General features: G+C 41.1%; 1 protein-coding gene across 7 annotated transcripts in view; it reads right to left on the bottom strand.

The window, feature by feature from the left end:
- Positions 1–21,822, bottom strand: part of DOCK9 (dedicator of cytokinesis 9) — a 490,995-nt gene that overhangs the window by 113,975 nt on the left and 355,198 nt on the right. For all 7 annotated transcript variants that reach the window (XM_082245713.1, XM_082245711.1, XM_082245714.1 and 4 more), the window contains exons 32-37: positions 18,741–18,851; positions 18,486–18,606; positions 15,115–15,248; positions 7,322–7,436; positions 2,020–2,086; positions 1,758–1,805 (exon numbers count right to left, since the gene is read on the bottom strand). In XM_082245713.1, the coding sequence (XP_082101839.1) occupies positions 1,758–1,805; positions 2,020–2,086; positions 7,322–7,436; positions 15,115–15,248; positions 18,486–18,606; positions 18,741–18,851 (596 nt within the window). The remainder of the gene's footprint in view (positions 1–1,757; positions 1,806–2,019; positions 2,087–7,321; positions 7,437–15,114; positions 15,249–18,485; positions 18,607–18,740; positions 18,852–21,822) is intronic.

Raw genomic sequence — 21,822 nt, 5'->3', positions numbered from 1 at the left:
GCCATAAACTATAACTGAGCTTGGGCAGTTCTGTAAAGAAGATGATGTGCAAAGTTAGTAGAGACATATCCGAACAGACTAAAGGCTGTAATTAACCACTTCCCGCAAACCGACGTAGCTCTACGTCGGCTCAGAGAAGTGGTTGTACCAGGGTGATGCCTGCAGCTAGAGGCATCATCCCGGGACCATTTTTTTTATAGCCGGTGACTGAATTCGGCTTTGATCGGGTCTCTGATGTAGTAACCTGGAAGCGGCGTGATGACGTCACGTCCAGGTTACTCGGCGGCTACAGTCGCCTAATTTAAAAAAGTGACAGTATTCAAAAATGCAGATTTTGGCATTTTGAATACATTGAAGTGCAGTGGAGGGGTCTAGGGTCTTTTAGACCCCCGATCCCTTCATAAAGAGTGCCTGTCACTGCCTATTACTGTCACAAGGGATGTTAACATTGCTGGTGACAGCAATAAAAGTGATCAGATTTTTATTTTTTTTTTAATTTGCTAAACTTAAAACATTTTATAAAACAGGGAAAATAATAATAATTTTAAAGCGCCCCTGTCGCCGTGAGCTCGCGCACGAAATAAAACGCATACGGAAGTCGTGCCCACAAACAAAAGTGCTGTTCAAACCACATGAGGTATTGCCAGAGTGAGAGCAATAATTCTAAAAAAAAAAAAAAAAAAAAAAAAAAAGAGCTACACTCTAACTCTAAACTGGTAACCGTAAAAATGTTTAAAGCTTTGCCTATGGAGACTTTTTATTGTTCGTAGTTTGTCGCCATTCCGGGGGTGTGCGCAAATTTAAACCGTAACATGTTAGGTATCGAATTACTCGGCGTGAAATCATCTTTCACTATATACAAAAAGTAAGCTAACTTTACGGTTTAGTTTTTTAAAATGTAGTGAAACTTATTTTTTTCCAAAAAATTGCGTTTGAAAGAAAGCTGACCAAATACCGCGCGACAAAAAATATTGCAATGATTGCCATTTTATTTTCCAGAGTCTTTGCTAATATATATATATATATATATATATATATATATATATATATATATATATATATATATATATATATATATATATATATATATATATATATTATTATACAGGATTTATATAGCACCAAGAGTTTGCGCAGCGCTTTACAATGTGAGGAAAGACAATACAGTTACAATACAATTCAATACAGGAGGAACTAAAGGGCCCTGCATACATATATATATATATATATATATATATATATATATAAATAATGTTTTGGGGGTTCCAAGTAATGTGTCAGAAATGGGCTCGGTCTAGAAGTGGGGAGTGATTGTTTTTCCAGCTCAGTGATTTGGTTTTTGAATTTTTTTTTTTTTTTCTTCTGAAATGTTGTTGTTCTATCTTTCACTTAGATGTTATAAGTTGCACTGGTAAATACAGCTAGATAATAAAAAAACTGTGTATGTCTTCTTTCAGGCTGCAAATCAACAAAATGTGATTATTTTAAAGGGGGGGTGATTCTTTTCTATACCTACTGTGCGTAAGCTAGTGAGGACAGCAATTAAGTAAACGTGTTGCTCTGCCCTGCATGAGCAAAGCACAAGTTAATTTAGCTTAGGGCCAGAGATTATCTAAATTAAATTATATGTAAATGAATTTGCTTGGAAAAAAACAAGCAAATAATGAAAGAATGCCCATAATTTTGTTAATTCAAACTTAAAATGCACTCCTATTTTTAACTATACATGTGAAACTCAGCTTAAAGTTACACTATACCTGGCAATGTATCGCTTGCCCATATACTGGAACTGATGCAGACACACTCTATAAGTAGAGAGAGAGGGGTAAAAAAATGTTCAAGGAAAAAACAAAACAATAGGTAGGAGTTTTTAACGTAACATACATGCATGCATAACACATTATGTAACAATATGAATGTCATATGATCCATTATTCCCTAAATATAATTTTTTTTATTGATTTGTTGCGGTGTTAAAGATATCAAGTTTAAAAAAAAAAAAGATACAAAAGTACTTACTCCGAGATTATGAAAAAATCCATCAGTTCTGACGTTGTGGCTTTGTTCCAGTAGGTAAACAGTGCATCTGATAAGCAAGATGGCTGAATTAGCAAGTCACACTGTACATATAGTTAAAAAACTAAACTTGGGTACATCAGGGATACAAAGGCAGTACATTTAAACAGAGCCCCAAAAATTAAGCAAAAGTTTATGAAGTAAAGTGCTTTGGGGAAAAATCACCTACATGTTAATCCACAGTGAATTTAAAGATGAATTCCAGGTATGAATATTTTATACATTGTTATATTAGTACAGATTGGACCAATGTTAAGTACAGTATAAACCATACTTGGCCCTTGGAAGCTGGGAATAATTGAAATAGACATCAATACTCCAGTAATCTCTACTTATGTTCTATGACTGGACAAGAGGGAGAGCGTGAGTGCCCCACCTCTCCACCTCGTCCAATCAGAGAACACTTCCCATTCTTTTAAAAAATGCAAAGCATTCTTCAAATAGCACCTTTGCTGAACATCCGATCTTCTGTGATCAGAATGCAGCAGCTCAACAGGACCTGGAAGCAAGTGAACATCACTTGTGTAGCGGTGTCTACTGTACATTAGTGATTTCCAGATAGCAGGGGCATCAGGCAGGTATAGTATATGCAAAGTTACATTGGTCCAAACTGGACCAGTAAACTAGTTTTAAAATATTCATACCTGGAATATAGGGATTTAAAAACGTTTTTCTTATAAGGATATTTGAGAGTGCAAACTACAAAAAAAAATAAACATACAATAAACTATACATGAACAAAGTACATAAATCGTATTTTTCCACAACATTGGAAAGATAGATAACATTGCTATATACATCAACAGATCATAGATGAAATACCCTCATCTCTGAAAAGATGTATGTTCAGAATGTTAGAGATATAAAACTGTCTAAAGTAAATTTTATTCTGCATGTGAGATCATATGTTAAACGCGTCTCCTGAAACACTGTCCTCTTTTTCTAACAATAATGTGCATGCACTCATATATAGTATCTACAAAATCTATCTAATCCAGGGTTTCCCAATTAATTTTTCCTGTGGAACCCTTTGATATGGTATAACAAAAATTTGGAACCCCGACAAAGCAAATGTGTGCCGTAGAGTAGCGCGGCGCAAACCTTTCAATGAGCAGAGTGTAATGTTCTCTTTTGCTGGCAAATTCTTTTTATATCTAGTTTATATCTGGCAAGCACTGCCCCGTTCACATCCCCCCCACAGCACTGCGCCCTTCAAATCCCCCCCCCCCCCCACAGCACTGCGCCCTTCACATCCCCCCCCCACAGCACTGCGCCCTTCACATCCCCCCCCCCCACAGCACTGCGCCCTTCACATCCCCCCCCACAGCACTGCGCCCTTCACATCACCCCCAAAGCACTCTGCCCTTCACATCCCCCCCCACAGAACTGCCCCCTTCACACCCCCCCCCCACACACACCTCCCACAGCACTGCCCCCTCACATCCCCCCACAGCACTGCCCCCTTCACACACCCCCCCCACAGCACTGCCCCCTTCACACACCCCCCCACAGCACTGCCCCCTTCATATCCCCCCACAGCACTGCCCCTTCATATTCCCCCACAGTACTGCCCCCTTCACATTCCCCCACAGCACTGCCCCCTTCACATCCCCCCACAGCACTGCCCCTTCACATCCCCCCTACAGCACTGCCCCCTTCACATCCCCCTACAGCTCTGCCCCCTTCACATCCCCCCTACAGCTCTGCCCCCTTCACATCCCCCCTACAGCTCTGCCCCCTTCACATCCCCCCTACAGCACTGCCCCCTTCACATCCCCCCTACAGCACTGCCCCTTTCACATCCCCCCTACAGCACTGCCCCTTCCACATGCCCCCCCAGCACTGCCCCTCTCACATGCCCCCCCCAGCACTGCCCCTTTCACATGCCCCCCCCAGCACTGCCCCTTTCACATTCCCCCCCCCCCACAGCACTGCCCCTTTCACATAGCCCCCACAGCATTGTCCCCCTTCACTGCCCCCTTTACATGACCCTGCTCCCCATCCTTCACAAGTTCACAGCCATGTCCTTTCCTCCCTGCACTCTACTACCTTACACAGAGTGAGGAGAAGGCGGCAGGACAATCCTGAACTGAAGGCAGAGCAGCACTGGATGGGGCGCGGGAGCTGCCGGGTTAACCTTTCATATTAGCAAGCTGATGATTGGTTGCTAGGACCGCCTCCTGGCAGCCAATCACCTCCTGGTTAATGTGAAAAGTTCATTCAGGCAGCTGCCTCAGTGCTGGTCCTGCCCCCAGTCCAGAATTGTCCAGCCCGTCTTAGGAGATTGCGGTTGCGCGATCTCTACTGTTTCTGACCTTCCGGAAACAGCAGGGAGCGGCGGCCATCTCGGATGTGGCCAAACGCCGCGGAACCCCAATTTTGTTCTCGCGGAACCCTAATTGGAAAACGCTGATATAATCCAATGTCCCACAACTGCTTTAGAGTTTTCTCCTGGTTTGACTAGTGTGCATTTATCTCCCAAAAAAAAAAAGATTATTAAAGATATATCTCTGTCTGAACAAAATATGGTTTATAGAAATTTGGCTATTTCATCTCTAAATTTGCAATAAAATAGAGAAATACAATTATGTATTTTAATCATGTATAACTGACATTTATTTTTGTGTTTTTTTCGACATCTGTATCCCATCGTGAGCTTTCCCTTCACTTCTTGTCCCATAGCTAACAGAAAGCGAGAGGAAATCCCTGCAAATTAAAGGTACTCCCTTGGAGGTCCCCAAAATTTCCCCTCTCTTTTATGGGGACAACCCAAAATTTGGGATTTTCTTTTTTTTCACTTTCAATAATAATGGTAAACAGGACAAAAAGAGAGGGGGCACAGACAGAAATACAAACTGAGAGATGTTCTAATCACTCTGCTCTCTATCCAAAACTAAAAATAAACTTTTGCCTTTAGTTATACTTAAAAGGGACAAAAGAAGCAGCTGTACAAAGACCACAAACAAACCGGCAATGATATTTTATGGATTATCAGCACACTTGTTCTAAAATGACCTAAACTGACATACAGTTATGCTATGTATGAATAACTTCATTTTTATATAAACCAAAGTCAGAAAAATAGCTGTATCTGATCAAAGAGGCCACAAATGAAGAACAGGTCTAAAAAGTCATTTTAAAGCGGAGTTCTGGGCACAGAAATCATTTTTCAACAAACATACCCCCGGGACAGTCAGGGCTAGTACATTCCACAATGGCTAGCCTCTGATCTGTCCCGGTTCGCACTTACCTTTTAGAAGAAATACTCACTTATAAAATTTCTTCCACAGCGTTTCCATCTCTCTTGTGGGCAGCTGAAGCCGGCGCGGTCCTCTTCGGCGTCTTCTTCCGCATCTTCTTCTCCCAGAATGCGCCTGCACCGGCCCCTCTCGTCACTTCGGCGCCAGGAATCAATGCGACGGTATCGGCCCCGCTCGTCACTTCCGGGCGGCGCCGCATTCCTCCACAGCTTCTGGGCATGCCCAGAAGCTGTTTAGCAGGGGAATGCGGCGTCGCCCGGAAGTGACGAGCGGGGCCGATACCGTCGCATTGATTCCTGGGAGCGATGACGTTCAGCTCCCAGGAATCAGTGCAAGCCCGGAAGTGACGGCGGAGCCGTGGCACAGAGGGAGGAAGTGAAGACTAGGTGAGTATATTCGATCTTCAATTACAAGGTGAGTAAATAAAAAAAAAAAAACCTAACTATCCAATTCTGTTTCAGGTGAAGGTGAACAAGCGGACGGGCACAAAAAAAAAATATCGATTTTGTGCCCGGAACTCCGCTTTAAGTAGTACTATATCACCATATTGCAGGCCTACCACTGCAGACCACACAGCAATGTACTTAAACACATTTTAAGGAAGGAGCTGTAAACTGCAGCCTTGTTGAGTGCTTCCCAGAAAAGTACGATGGAGTAGATCGCAATATCTATTATCCATTATAAATGAGCTCCTGTCATCTAATGTCTTTATGTCTAACTTTCTAAACGATATGTAATAAATACTGCAGATTCTCATCATATTCCTATTAAAAATGTAAAGACAAAACTTTTCTTTAAAACTTTTGGAAAGAATGTGGGATGGTTAGAACATCTGTTTGGGTTTTTAAGCTGTCTGTTTCGCTGCTGGTGAGATTCATTGTCACTATTGGTTATGGCGACCATTGTCTCCATTCCAGAAATTGATGGGAATTCCACATTTTTCAGTTGTCATGAAACAGAAGGTTAGAAGAAATCTTTTGATGGATAAACCTGTTCTACTGACAACCCTTTAAGAGGAAATATTCCCTTGCTTTAACATGGTCTTCTCTTACCTTCTTGTTTGGGTTTCTAGTGCAAGGTACTGAAATTAAGGAAAATCTCCCCAATGGACCACAGACCATGCACATTTGACATATTTACCATTCCTTACTCCATAAGAACCTAATAAAGGTTTGGCTTTACATATACTTGAACACTACTCCATTTTTTATTGCCAAGCTTTATAAACATCTCAGTGTACAAGTGCCTTAAAAGAACCTCTATAACAGATGTTACAGAAGATGTTTGCTATTAAAATAAGCTTAAAGCAGTATTAAACCAAAAACTAAAAAAGTAATATATTGCAGCTTACCAGTCATTAGATGTGGTGGCTGCATTCATTTTCTATTTTTAGGCTTTTTCCTCCTGGTGATCTAGCCAGTAACACACTTCCTGTATTAGAGCTCCCCCCCTGTAGATGAATGAGCACAGGGGCACCCTTTGGACTCCAGTATTGTCAGTCTGCGGGGAGGGGAGTGTTAGATGTACTAGCAGATTTAGATACTAATAAATTAAAGCCAACTCCATCGCACGCTGCAGTTACACAAGCAGTTAAAGCAACCGCTTTGTATTCCTTTTGGGATAAAAGGTTTTACATAAATAAATAAAAGCGGATCATCGTAAGCACCACTGTCACCGATAAATGGTCAGTCTCAACCCTTTAACAGCTACATCTGCAGGAGACATTGTTTTTTTTAAAAAAACAGCAGCCTTATTTGCTGGATTGCCAGGTGAAGATAGAAAAAGAAAGCCTAAAAAAACACAACTAGAACTGCCATCACATCTAAGAATTGGTAAGCTGCAATATAACGGTTTGCGTTTAATACCACTTTAATAGCAAAAGTTAATTTCTGTAACTGAAAATGAAAACACTTCTGCAACTCCAATTATATTTTCACATAATTTATTTACATAGGTAGTGGAAGAGGATATATATCAATACTTACCATCTGACATGCTTTTTAGAATATGTAGGAAGCACATGAGCAAACTCTTAATTTCAGCTTGTTCTAGTTTATCACAGCGTACTAACTGGTTTCCCATAGAGCCACCATGCTGATTCTAGAATTACAAAAAAAAAAAAAAAATCTAAATTTACAAACATTTTCCCAGCATTTATGGGAATAAAAATAATGTACACAAGAGGGCAGCACTGCAAACAGATACACAGAAGGAGAAAGCACTCTCATTTCAGAGCTATAAAGCTATGTATAGGTAAATCATTTTGTAGTAGCATATGGCCATATTTTAAAGAGTCATAAAAGCTCTAATATTGCTTTAAGGCTAAGCAATTGTTCTAAACAGAATAGTTTAGTAAACCACTGCACACACAACAAACCAAGATCAGTCACCCCACCTTTTGAACTTTTAAAGTAGAACTATGGGCAATTTTTTATCTTTTTGGATAGAGCAAAGGAGGGTTATAAACCCTGTCAGGTTTTGTTTTTCCCGTTGTGTCCCATTACAGAGATTTCCCTTCACTTCCTGTCCCACAGCCAAACAGGCAGTTGAAAACCCTGAAAATTAGCCACTTAAAGACCGGGCCTATTTCTGACACTTGTTTACAAGTTAAAACCGTTGTGTTTTTTTTTTTTGCTAGAAAACTACTTAGAACCCCTAAACATTATATATATATTTTTTAGCAGAGACTCTAGAGAATAAAATGGAGATCGTTGCAATATTTTTTATAACACCAAATTTTTTGGGAAAAAATTAATTTTTTGAAAAAAAAAAATAAGAACACAGTAAAGTTAGTCCAATTTTTTTCCATAATGTGAAAGATAATGTTACGCTGAGTAAATAGATACGCAACATGTCATGCTTCAAAATCGCACACGCTCGTGGAATGGCGACAAACATTGGTACTTAAAAATCCCCATAGGCGACACTTTAAAATTTCTACAGGTTACCAGCTTAGAGTTACAGAGGGGATCTAGGGCTCAAATTATTGCACTCGCTCTAACGATCGAGGCGATACCGCACATGTGTGGTTTGAGCATCGTTTACATGTGTGGGTGGGACTTGCGTATGCGTTAGCTTCTGCGCGTGAGCTAACGGGGACAGGGCGCATTAATTTTTTTATTTTATCTATTATTTTTACACAGTTTTTTTTAACAAAAAAAAAAATTTTGATCATTTTTATTCCTATTACAAGGAATGTAAACATCCCTTGTAATAGAAATAAGCATGACAGGACCTCTTTATTGTGAGATCTGGGGTCAAAAAGACCTCAGATCTCACATCTACACTAAACAAGAAAAAAAAAAAAAAATGATGAAAAAAATTGGCTCTTTAAATCGGTTGCTAGGAGAGGACGTTTGACCATAAGGGTGGTCCTGTGGCGTATCCACCACTGGGACCACCCTTATGTGAAAGAGGACCGCCCGCCTTTTAAAAAAATACCGGGGTTATGGCAGCTATCTGTAAAAGTAATCTACAAAGTACAGAAGTAAATCGACGGTGGGCGGTCCGGAAGTGGTTAAGGGAATTCCATGGTAACCCCTAGGTCACCAGAACTAGTGTACCTATTGGAAGATTTCCCCTCTATTGTTTTTATGGGGAAACCCCAAATATGGAATTTTATTTTACTTTCACTGATAATGGTAAACAAAACACAAAGATGGTGAAACTCACTTTTTTCACTTGTACCTACCGGAAAGCCTATAATGAGGCTTACCTGTAGGTACAGTGATGATCTCTCCTAAACTTGTACCATTTAGGAGATATTTACACTGCATACAGCCGGTGACGTCACCGGTGCATGTGCTCTGAAAGTCCGGCATACCGTGCCAGACCTTCAGAGCTCATGCCATAAACGAGGGCTCCCACGGGGGAGTAATGTCATCGCAGCTCCGGCCACTCATGTAGCTGGAGGCCAAAATTTTGCAAAGCCCTCTCAGCTGTGACAGAGCGCCACTGGAGGGCTTCATTTTGAGGTAAGTCTTGAAAAATGTGCTAGTATGCTATACATACTAGCACATTATGGCATTGCTTTGCAGGGGATTTTTTATGATGCGGTTTACTACCGCTTTGATAGGGCATAGACAATAAAAACTAACTGGGCTTCTAATCCATCTACACTCTATCCAAAACTAAAAAAAAGTTTTGCCTTTAGTTATACTTTAAGCATTGTATAGCACTTTGCTATGGCTCAACTTGAAATCATTTTTATTTATAAAGAGCAGGTCTCATCTGATGCAAATTACTGGGAAACCTCTAAAGGCTGCTTCCATCAAAAACAAATATTTCATTTTTGAGTTAATAACAAGTGGGATGAAACTTTAGCTTTTAGATTGTGAATTATCTAGGTTACAATTTGATTTTAGAAGTACTGATAACTATGCTATGCGACTTCCTACCTGACTGGACAAAAATGAAATGAATTGTTTCGGTATGCCCTCACAATACACAGTTTAGGGTAATCTAGAGGATATTGATTTACAGAAATTTTATAATAAGACTAATGTAGTTGACCAGTTCTAGGAATCCAATAGCATCATTTTTGCCCCAGGGTTTGTGGCTCTGCTCACCAGCAGCAGCCTTTGGAGACTGTCTCATTCATAATTCTGGATTCTGCACTGATCACTCATCAGGAAAGTGAGATCCTCTACTTGGCTTCATAATGCCCAGAATTAGGGAGACAACTGGTGACTCTTGTGTGAGGGGCTCCATTTTGAAGTCCATAAATGTTAGAAAAAATTCATAGTTGATACTTCAGCTTCCCTCAAAAACTGAAAAATACGTTTTAGCTGGACTTGACCTTTAACACACAACGTAACCTAATACTGATTAAGTGACAGAGAAATAATACTTCTTGTATTTGGGTAGAAACATGCACAAAGCTCTCTGACAGCACAGGCACTGTCAGCATAGAGAAATCCACAGTAAAACGGTTTCTCTTAGCAGCCTGTGTGCAGTCCTCTTCCTCTCCATTACAGCGCAAGACATGTGCAGAGTGCCTCCGGATGAGCCTGTCCTTCTGCACAATGAAGGCATGGAAAAAGGTTGAGAGGGAAATGTTACAAAACCTGTGATAATGTAAAGTGAAGATTTACATAAGTATAATGCATATCACACGCACGCACGCACGCACGCACACACACGAATAAAGAGAGACATTATCAGCTCATGGGAAAGATATGGAACAGTTCTCATCAAAGTATTACTTTTCCAATTCTTACCGTCCAATTTCCCTTCTTTCTACCGATCTTAAAATACTAGCTAAAGCTCTTGCTATTGGACTTAATTAATAACAAGTATTATACATCCAGACTGGATTAATTCCTAAGCTTTCCGCAGCCATCAATATTAGCTGCGCCTATTTATATACAAATAGTTCAATCAATGGGAAGAGATCACAACGGGTGAAGAGGTTTAAGTGCTCGTTACCCTATCGTAGAGCTGCACGATAAATCGTAAAAGAAAAAAAAAAATCACAATCTCGATTCACCTCCCTGACGACCTTAATTCACCATTTCCTCGATTCATACAGAGCAGAGCTGTTCTCTGCTCACTCACAGCTGTAAAAATAAAAAGAGCATCCAGCAAATGTTTATCAACATTGCTAAACGCTGGGAGATACCTATAAACATGTTTTACAAAGTATAACTTCGTTCCTTTAGATCAGGGGTGGGGAACCTTTTTTCTGCCAAGGGCCATTTGGGTATTTATAAAATCATTCGGGGGCCGTACAAAATTATCAACTTAAAAATATGCCTGTTATATTCGGTCAAACATTTAATTAACTCACCCCTAATGTGATGGCTGCAACTGCTTCTCTTTGGTGAGGTGTGTGATGTTAGCTGGTATTGATGATGTTGCTACTTGCAACTGGTTTTCCAGGTTTGCGTCGGTCAGTCTGGAGCGCAGTCCACTCTTTGTGGTGGTAAGTTTTGAAAAGAACTGCTGGCGGGTACTGCTGGTGGGTATAACTGGCTGGTACTGCTGTGGGTACTGCTGGCTCAGGCTGGTACTGCTGTGGGTACTGCTGGCTGGTATAGCTGTGGGTACTGCTGGTACTGTGCTGTGGGTACTGCTGGCTGGTACTGCTGTGGGTACTGCTGGCTCAGGCTGGTACTGCGCTGTAGGGTACTGCTGGCTGGTACTGTTGTGGGTACTGCTGACTCTAGCTGGTACTGCTGTGGGTAATGCTGGCTCTGGCTGGAACTGCTGTAGGTATTGCTGGTTCTGCATGGGTAATGCTGGCTCTGGCTGGTACTGCTGTGGGTACTCCTGGCTCTGGCTGGTACTGCTGTGAGTACTGCTGGCTCTGGCTGGTACTGCTGGTTCTGGCTGGTACTGTTGTGAGTACTGCTGGCTCTGGCTGGTACTGCTGTGGGTACTGCTGGTTCTGGCTGGTACCGCTATGGGTACTGCTGGCTCTGGCTGGTACTGCTGTGGGTACTGCTGGTTCTGGCTGGTAGTGCTGTGAGTACTGCTGTCTCTGGCTGGTACTGCCGGCTCTGGCTGGTACTGCCGGCTCTGGCTGGTACTGCTGTGAGTACTGCAGGTTCTGGCTGATACTGCTGGTTCTGGCTGGTACTGCTGTGGGTACTGCTGGTTCTGGCTGGTACTGCTGTGGGTACTGCTGGTTCTGGCTGGTACTGCTGGTCCTGGATGGTACTGATGTGAGTACTGCTGGTTCTGGCTGGTACTGCCAGCTCTGGCTGGTACTGCTGTGAGTACTGCTGGCTCTGGCTGGTATTGCTGTGAGTACTGCTGGTTATGGCTGGTAGTGCTGGAACTGCTGGCTCTGGCTGGTACTACTATGAGTACCGCTGGCCCTGGCTGGTACTGCGGTGTGTGCTGCTGACGGGAAATGCTGGCTAGCAGCGGCGCCGCGCTGGAGGAAGAGGTGATGTTTCCTGCATTGGTCACAGGCGGAGTGCATTTGATATCACTCCGCCTGTGACTCACTCAGATTGTCAGAACGGAGCCGGAACTATACAGGAAGCATCGGCTCCGTTCGGACAGATCAGCTGATACAGATTCAGCTGCATGGGGGGCCAGACCAAATGACTGAGGGCCGCATACGGCCCCCCGGGCCATAGGTTCCCCACCCCTGCTTTAGATCAAAAGGTTGAACTTCGGTCTGTAAATTAGGTCAGTTTAACCGCTTAAAGCAGAACTCCACCCAAAAGGGAAGTTCTGCTTTAAGGACTTGTTCCCTGTTACTCTTAAACAATTGCCACTTTTGAGGAGCAGGTACCCGATTTTGACAGGTACCCGCTTCCTACTCCTGTTCCAAAGGTCGCGGCCATCGGCAATGGAAGTTCTCCTTCCTCCCTTCCCCTGCAGTCTTCTGGGACACTGACAGGTCCCAGAAGACCGCATCCACCACTCACGATGCCAAGCGCAGCACGCGCATGTGCAGTGGGAACCCAGCTATGAAGCCGCAAGCTGTCACAGCCGCGTGTCCATAGTAAAGATGCAGGCGCCAGGGACCGAAGACAGCGTGTGAGACTGCCCGAGGTGAGCTCACCGCTGGAGCATGGGGCAGTGGCTGTTGTTTTAAAGTCAACAGCTATACTTTTTGTAGCTGCTGACTTTTATTTTTACCACAGGTGGCTGGAACTCCTTTTTAAAGACTAAGCCTTTCTCTGACACTTGTCACACACACACACACACACACACACACATATATATATATATATATATATATATACATATATATATATATATATAAATAAATAATAAAATGGCGGTTGTTGCAATATTTTGTGTCACACTGTATTTGCGCAGCGGCCTTTCAGACGCAGTTTTTGGGGAATAAATACACTTTAATGAATTAAAAATAAAAAAACAGTAAAGTTAGCCCAATTTTTTTGTATAATGTGAAATACGATGTTACCCTGAGAATCGTGATCTTTATTCCAAGCAAAAAATTGTGATTCTTATTTTATTCAGAATCGTGCAGCCCTACCCTATTGGATGCATATCACTAGATTATTTCAATGAAAAAACAGACATTGGACCACAGTCCATGGACTTTATAGGCACCACACCAAGTTATCATAAAATGACACATCCTTAATAATACACAATTAAAGTGATTGTAAAGGCAGGTGGTTTTTTTTTTTTTATCTCAATGCCTGCTGTGTGCAGCAGGCCCCCTCAGCCCCCCTATTACTTACCTGAGGTCCATCTAGATCAAGCAATGTTGCAGAAGTGTCTCGGCTGCCCAGGACTCACTTCATTGGCTGAGACAGCAGTGCATGTCATAGGCACCAGTTGCTGTCAATTAAAGTTAGCCAATGAGGAGAAAAAGATGGAGGGGCCAGGCCACGGATCCGTGTCTGAATGGACACAAGAAGCTGTGACTCGGCTTGGTTGCCCCCATAGCAAGCTGCTTGCTGTGTTGCACTCAACAGGAGGGAGGGGCCAAAAGCACAGAAGAGGGACCCGAGAAGAGGAGGATCTGGGCTGCTCTGTGCAAAACCACCGCACAGAGCGATTTGGGCTATACTCACTTATACAGCGAGTATAGCCCAAAACCTATGTTTTAACTTGAAAATTAGGGGGGTCGTCTTATACGCCAGAAAATACAGTATCTCTACTCTCTTCTAACCTTTGAGGATTGGAGTTAGCCCCCTTGACATGAACGTCTTTTCAAATATTGTTTACTATTTATTATATTATTGGTGTAAGCGGTCAGTGCTCGGGTGGATTATGCTATGGGTCAGGTGGGGTGCCAAAGGCATGTAATGGGTAGACATCTTATATGAGGCTCGGTTCACATATATGCGATGCGGGAAGGCTGCGAATTCGCAGCCTGTTCCCGCATCGCACACGCACCCCCGGCAGTTCACACTGCCATATGCGATACGCTGGGGGTGTCAATGTAATCTTAACGACACCCCCAGTTTGATCGCATATCGCAGTGCGATCGTGCAGCTCGCACAGGATCGGATCGCACAAGTGTGAACCGCTGTGCGATCCGATCCTGATGCGGCTAGAAAAAAGGGTCCTGTGCGTGTTTGGTGCGGCTGCGGTGCGAATTTAGCCATACAAAATGTATGGCTAAACTCGCACCGCACAGCCGATCGCATGTAATGTCGGAGCAGTGCGCTCCGATATTACATGCGAACCCCGCACACGCACAAGTGTGAACCGGGGCTGAGTGTTGTGTTTGCATGTGGAATAGGGCATAGTACTGGTGCTACTCCCAAGTTTCTCACTTATGTTGAAAATTGAGTATTGTTTTTTGTTTTCATTTATGAATCTAAGCACAGCGAGCTTTGAGTAATGTCAAATGTATTAAAGGCTGTACAAGTGTTCTCCGTATTTTGTATGTTTGATAATTATAATTCCTTTTTTTTGTTTTTTCTTGTACCTGGCTGGTGCACTAAAGCGGTTAAAGATGAAATTAAGGGGCTCTTCTCTTTTTTTTGTTCTCTGCTTTAGTGGGCATGTCCTGTTATGTCTAAGTGCGTATGAAAAATTGCACAAAATTTTTCATGAAAAATAAAATCTCATAAAAAAAAAAAAAGTTATTACTTCAGTTTGCTGTGTGTAATACACATAAGAAGGGGAGTACATTAATAAGGTAAAATGAGGTAGTCATATAAACATTATAGAAATGTTGCCAACAATCCTACAGAATAAAAAAGATAAAATAAAAAGTAAGAGAAATGCAATAGTAACAAGAGTGATGCCTTTCATACAGACATGAGTATAGTTGCTAGTGACAAAAATACTGTTGCATATCACCAGAAAGCGAAACTTAATATTAAAGATATACCTTATCTAAAGAACTGCTCTTGTCGCTATTTCTTTCTGGAAGACTGTTCCCCGAATCGGTGCTGATGAGAGACCCTCGGGAGTCTGCATTCCTCACGCTGTTTATGTTAGGCGTAGATGAGGTATGCGGAGAAGCTGCAGAAGACAATTAAATTGACTTCATATGCTTACTGAGTCACACATTGTCAGCTCTGACATATTTAACAGGACAGAAATTAAAACGGGCATAATTAAGAGTTGGTTGTTTATTTCTCAACTGGTCCTGAAGGACATTTGCCAGGTAATCAACAAGAAAAGACACAACAGCTGTATTTCATTTCTTAATGATGCAGTAAGCAAGCCAGCATCATCTTCATCTGCAAACACATGTCGCACAGCCAATTACCACTGCATCATCACATGGTGCTCGGATCAAGGAGTGGACCAAATGTACAAAGCAGTGCAGCAATGAACTTTAATGTGCATGTTTAAAGCTTACAATGAGCTTACTAAGTCTCTTAGTAAGAGGTTTAAACTCACAAAATAGTTGATACATCACAGTAACTTGACAAACGGGAAGTTGTCCAAATTATCCACACAGTGAAGATGTTTTGAAAATGTAAAAGTCAGTCAGATTAAAGAAATTGGACAGGATGGCCAGGTCATGCACAGCACTATACAAGTCTCCCAATTCAGTCATAAGAAACATAGGCTATAATGTCATCATCTTACTTCAAAGTTTAACAACATGCATAATGCTGCTTTGGTTTTGGTAAAATCACTACACAGTATAATAACCTGATGAACTGGTGGAGCTTCTGGGGTCGCACTGTCATATTTACCAGTCCCTTCCTTTTCTGAAAGAACACAGTGAGTGATTGGTACCAATCACCAACTGTGTTCATTCATAACTAAAGCATATTAAACTATTAGCAAATTAAACTATTTACTATGCTTCGATTTATGAATGAACAGGAAGGCTATGCAGAGCACTTACTGTTCGTTCATTCTGGGCAGCTGCAGGAAGGAACTGGGGAAGTGTTTCCTTAGTCCCTTTTTCTGTCTCAAAAGACTTCAGAGCCCTTCCTTATCCCATCTCATTGTGGTTGTGGGACACAGCATGTAAGCTGTACCCTTTAAAATCCCCCCACTTGCCGTTGGTCCCTCTCTTCAATAACCCTAATTTTCTCCCAGGCCAACAACTTAACCAATTCACATGGTGGGTCAACAAGGATCATTACAGAATAGTACACTTTACAGACCATAAGGGGATAAGACAGCATCGCTACTTTAAGGAAACATTACAAAGGTTCCCTGAGGAGACTTATAGTCTATGCCAAAATATCCAATTCATGCGAACCCTAATAAAGGATCAGGTTGATATAACTACTATGCCCATTTTGGAAACCGGTGCATTCATGGGTTCAAACCAAGGGGAGGGATTACAGAGTTATATGCCCTGTTCACCAATCAGGGTAACAAACCTTCATATGAAACAGCATGGGAATCGGACCAAGGGAAGACAATTAGGGAGGTGTGGACAAAATGGTCAACTATCGTGCACAAGGGCATACTTAACAATTCCTCGGTGGAGGCAAATTACAAAGGGTTATTGTGCTGGTACCTTGTCCTAATAAATTTGGCAAAATGATATTCTGGTACCTCAGACCCCTATGTTTTCGGGGATGTGGACAGGAAGGTGACATGTATCATGTCTGGTGGTCCTGCCCGAAAGTCCGACGCTTCTGGACCTACCGGAGGAGATCCCCAGGCATCTACGAACTTTAATTCTCTTAGCAGCTAAAATAACCATAGCGCGTGCATGGAAATCATCTGAGATCAATGTTGCGATAGTGAAACATAAAATATCATGGATTATGAATAATGAAAAACTGACCAGCATTTAAAGGGATAAGAAAGCTAGGCTTGAAAAAGTATGGAATCCCTGGATTGCTTATCTTTAGGCTCCCTGAACACTGAGCCATTCTGTGAGGGGAGGCTTAGGATGGGGGACTTATTGTACTCTACCCTATTCTGATCCTTTCTTCTTTCTTTATTTTTCCCCTTTCACTTTTCCTGTTATTGGTTCTGTTATACCATAATATTCATTTTTGGTAGGACGCTACTAGGGGATTGTGAAGTTTCCCCTTTAGCTCTATTTTTTATTTTTATTTTTTGAGATTGGGACCACATGATTTGAGGTACCAGGACCGGTCCTAGTTGACACGGCTTTATATTTCCCATATTTGGGCGCTATGGGTGATCAACTTATTGTACTGTTACTTGATACTTCTTACCAGTTGATGTTTCTTGGTGCCTAGGTGCTGAGATTTATAGGCTAATAGCCTTAGACATGCCAAGGAGTCATGTGAATAGGTAGAGCCAGATTGTTGGGCCTAAAACTTTTTTATATAGTTTTTCTACGTTCACTGTTCAGGGTCTATGATCATATTGGAAAATGAATCCTTGTTCTGATAACATTCTGACGATTGTTTAAGTTTAAACCTCTGTATGCTGCTCTAAATTTGTAATAAAAATTACTGGAAGACTTTAGAGGTCTATTTAAACAGCTGATATTTCATCAAAGCGCCCTACAAAAGAATAGAAATTAAAAAAAATGTTAAATAATTATAAATGTAAAAAGTAATTAAAAAAAAAAAATGAAATGAAGGGCTCATTCACAAGGGTTCTCTGGCCCATACAGTGTGAGTGAGAGGTTTGTTTTTGCAGCTGGAGACACCTGTTAATTTATACAGACACAGCAGCTGTATGAACATAGCTGCATGTCCTAATTTGTGGCTTTGTTGGTACAGTTGCTGTCTCCCCATGGTGTAATACAGGTTGCCTGCACACAGCTCCAACCACAAACAATCTGGTTCACAATGTACAAGCCACAGCATCCATGTGAATGAGCCCCAGGACCTCAATCTCACACACAGTTTTAAGGTATTTATTACCTCAATACAGTTTTAGATTTTATTTTGGTACCCATTGCCCCAAAACTTTGCTGGCCAACACATGTCATTGGAGACTACCAACCAAAAAGTATCACTGATTTCTACATGGAGGCTTCCATCAAAACTTCACTACTCAAACACAATGTAAGTTGTATACTTGTTAGAGAACATTTTGTGTGTAAATTTAAAATTAAGAAACTATAGGTTATGAACCATTTCATAAAAGTAACAAATCCTACAACATGCATTTTTCAAAAATGCATTTGAGGTCTGGGAATGGACTGCTGACTTTTTATTGAACTGTCACATGACTTCTAACAATGCTTTAACCACTTAAAACATGTGATCTCAAAAGCTTCCAGGTTCATATTATCAAGAAAAAAAAAAGTAATGATGAGGTAGCACTAATAAATGTTCACAAAAGCACACAACTCACCTGTGCCAGAAATAACGCCAAAGAGATCTTTGTGAAGACTATTATCCAAGGTATTGCCTGGCTTCTGAGGAGTCACCAATGGATTTCCAGCAGCTACATTAACTAGGTCATCTTTTGCATTCTTAAAGGAGGTAAAAGAAACAGTTCTTTACAAATTGATAAGAAAATGGCTGTAGAATTAAGTGACTTGCTTAAAGCAGCATTGGATTTAATACTGATTTAAACAAATTTATCAGACCACACTTTAACACTCACGCTATGAATTGCAGAGAAAGGGGATGTGTCCTTCACATTAACTCGCTGGACGTTTTCAATCAAGAGCCCAAACAAAGGAAGATATAGTGTGGCTATCCTTGCTTGTTGACTCTAGAATAAAAAAAAAGCAACATAAACCACATACAACATATTTACAATGGCATAACAAAGTGGAATACTTTGACATTTTAATCAAAATGGCCTCAGATGGTGTCTAATACATATTCAGCAGCAATGCCAGCAGTGGGCCAGAAGTGGAAGCTGTACTATCTGGCAGGACTAAGATTTCACTTTTAAAACTGATAAGTCAGTTGCATACTACTATGAAGCTGAGGTTAAAGTGATATTTAGGGGAATACTAACTCCTCCTACCTATCTTGCATAAAAAAGATGTGTACTCAAATTAATTGCGGTCACGTGATTCAGCGGCTCAGGCTCCCTAGTGTAAGAAAGCGCATGAAAATGTCCGTGAAATCCCAGAGCTTTGATGTCACCCAAAGACTCACATGGCCCAGTCGTTGTGTCACTCCCTCCTCTTCCCTGCACTAACTACTGACACATGGGAGCCGAAGCTGCAGGATCATGTCACTGGACCAGAGCGGATTAAAAATATGTAAGTACACAGAGTATGCAGGATAGATAGGAGGAGGGTGGAGGGAACATTATTAGCCGTATCTTTCACTTCAAGACCTTCTTAGCATTTTTATTCTAATTATACTCTTGTGTTTGCAACCGGGCACAGCTTGACCAATGTTCAGTGGTTCCTTCCTCTCAAAGAAAATGTTAATCTTCCTTTAAAACATACTTACAGCACACATTTGCAGACAAGCTAAACACAAGACACATTTATAAACAAATTCGGCTGAGTTTGTGCATTATCATATCTATTGCAAAGTATCTAAAAATTATAATATTTTTGTTTACAAAAAGAGACAATTAGCACAAGCCTAGTATACAATAGCAGCAAATATTCTGCAAGCTGAGCACCAAGGGTAATTTCACATAGCCCTCAAAAATAGTATTGACATATAAACAGTGGAGTGCAAATAAAATGGTACAATTAAAACAGTAAAACAGTAAACTGCCAAATGTAAAAATGGTGTGTTGTAAAGGCATCTCTTGAGTGGTTTACATTATTTCAGTCCTTGGTGCCTAAGAATGGATAAGATGATTAAACCCATCATCAAAATATTATAGTATTGACATATAAACCGTGCAGTGCAAATAAAATGGTACAATTAAAGCAGCAAACGTCCAAGATTCAATTGCTAGAAAAATCCAAAGCCCAAACAGAAATTGTCCTTAGAAGAGAAGAATCCCTTGGGTGACAATATCAGGAACACTATTCCTCTGCGTGAAGGAGCCCTCCTCCAGAACACAGATAGTTCAGGGGTCAACTCACTGAGGGGAGCGAGCAAACAGGAAGGTCTAACACACGGATTCCCACTGCTTGGGGATGTGGGATAGTAGATGTAAACAGTTCCCAGCCGCTCCAACGGTCACACATATAACCAGTTACATATAAGATTGAAGAGCTCATCACACGCTTTATTAGATGAAACTTACACAGTCCCCTTGTATCAAGCATGCATATAATTCCAATATACAGGTTGCACGCTGAACTTCTGATCAGAACATTTGGCTCGGACAGCAGCGGGTGATGTCACGGAATGTGGTTCCTCCTCCCGTTCCCGTTATGTTCTACGGGACTTTGTCAGAGGGGTGGAGCCCTGGAGTCACTCGATCGATAATGTAGAGCCCCGACTGCTATGGAAACCGGTACGTTTAGGCTGCGCAGCCGCATTTATATATTACGGACTTCCATGGAGAGGGTGATAACATTACTTATACGGCCGCGCTCAATAGAGAATGCAACCAACTACCCAATGTCAAACCCAGACCGCATAACCACAGGGTTAAAGTTAAACCATGTTCAATAGGAGGAATAATAAAAAAATATTAAATAATAAAAAGGGATCATCTAAAACAACGTATTAACCCTTAGAGAACCCTAAAGAAATGGGTTATAGGAGAAACTCATTTTCAGATTAAAGAGATCAAAACTAACATTGAACCCCTTAAAGATACTACTGAATTCTCTAAACTATTAGGTGAGCTTAAAAATATACTGCTAAAATGGGATAAGGAATCTTCTTTCAGGAAGAGAGAGAAGTTTGTTTGAGATTCAGGAAATTTTGCATGGAGGGAAGTATTTAGATGGCAGAACATTTGGTTGGGGGGAGTACCGCGCTTTAAAGTGCTTGATGTGACATTAATTAAATCATATAAATATGTGAAAAAGTGCCTTAGTGCTTCTCCATATAATATTCACAAAATATGTATCACAATGTACAAAATTATTCAATCAAATAATAAAATTCATAAATAATTAGGTGGAATAATCTACTAAATAAAATTAATAATTCTTAAAATAATAATCCATATATAATATAAAGTGATACAAAATATATATAAAAAAATTCTTAGTACGTGTCCATTTAATAAAATTATTTTAGTGCTCTTAAATAGGTGGTATCAATATAAAGTGCTGAAGTGTCCTTTAAATAAATATATAAATATGTGGTGAACAGCAAAAACTTCTTCTCCAAGTTTCACATGCAGGTGCTCTTTTGTGCAGTGCCCACTAGGTGTCCTAAGCGCTCACCTCAATGCTCTTTATATAAAGCCTTAAGTTGTATGCCTCAGCATACTGCTCCTTTCTCCTTATTGGCGTACGGGTACCATAGTAAAATATCGATTTTTTCTCCCTTATATATGCAGCAATATGCCAGGGATACTTGCGAACCTTTATGCCTCCAAAAAAAACCAAAGCGGGCCAAGATAGTGAAGTACGTTCCTTATATTTTATTAAATAAAGCAGAGTAACACTCACATTGTATTCCGTCTTGTTCAGAGCATAACAAACAATCTTTGCCGATACGTCACTTCCGGTTGGCTATCCTACGCGTTACGCTGCGCGCCCACGCAGCTTCTTCCAGGGATCTTCTTGATTTTATTATATATATTTTGGATCACTTTATATTATATATGGATTGTTATTTTAAGAATTATTAATTTTATT

The sequence above is a fragment of the Pelophylax lessonae genome, assembly GCF_965119305.1.
Source record: "Pelophylax lessonae genome assembly, chromosome: 2".
Taxonomy (NCBI): Eukaryota; Metazoa; Chordata; class Amphibia; order Anura; family Ranidae; genus Pelophylax; species Pelophylax lessonae.
Note: the sequence above shows the minus strand (reverse complement) of the source record. Positions and strands in the feature narration are given on the sequence as shown.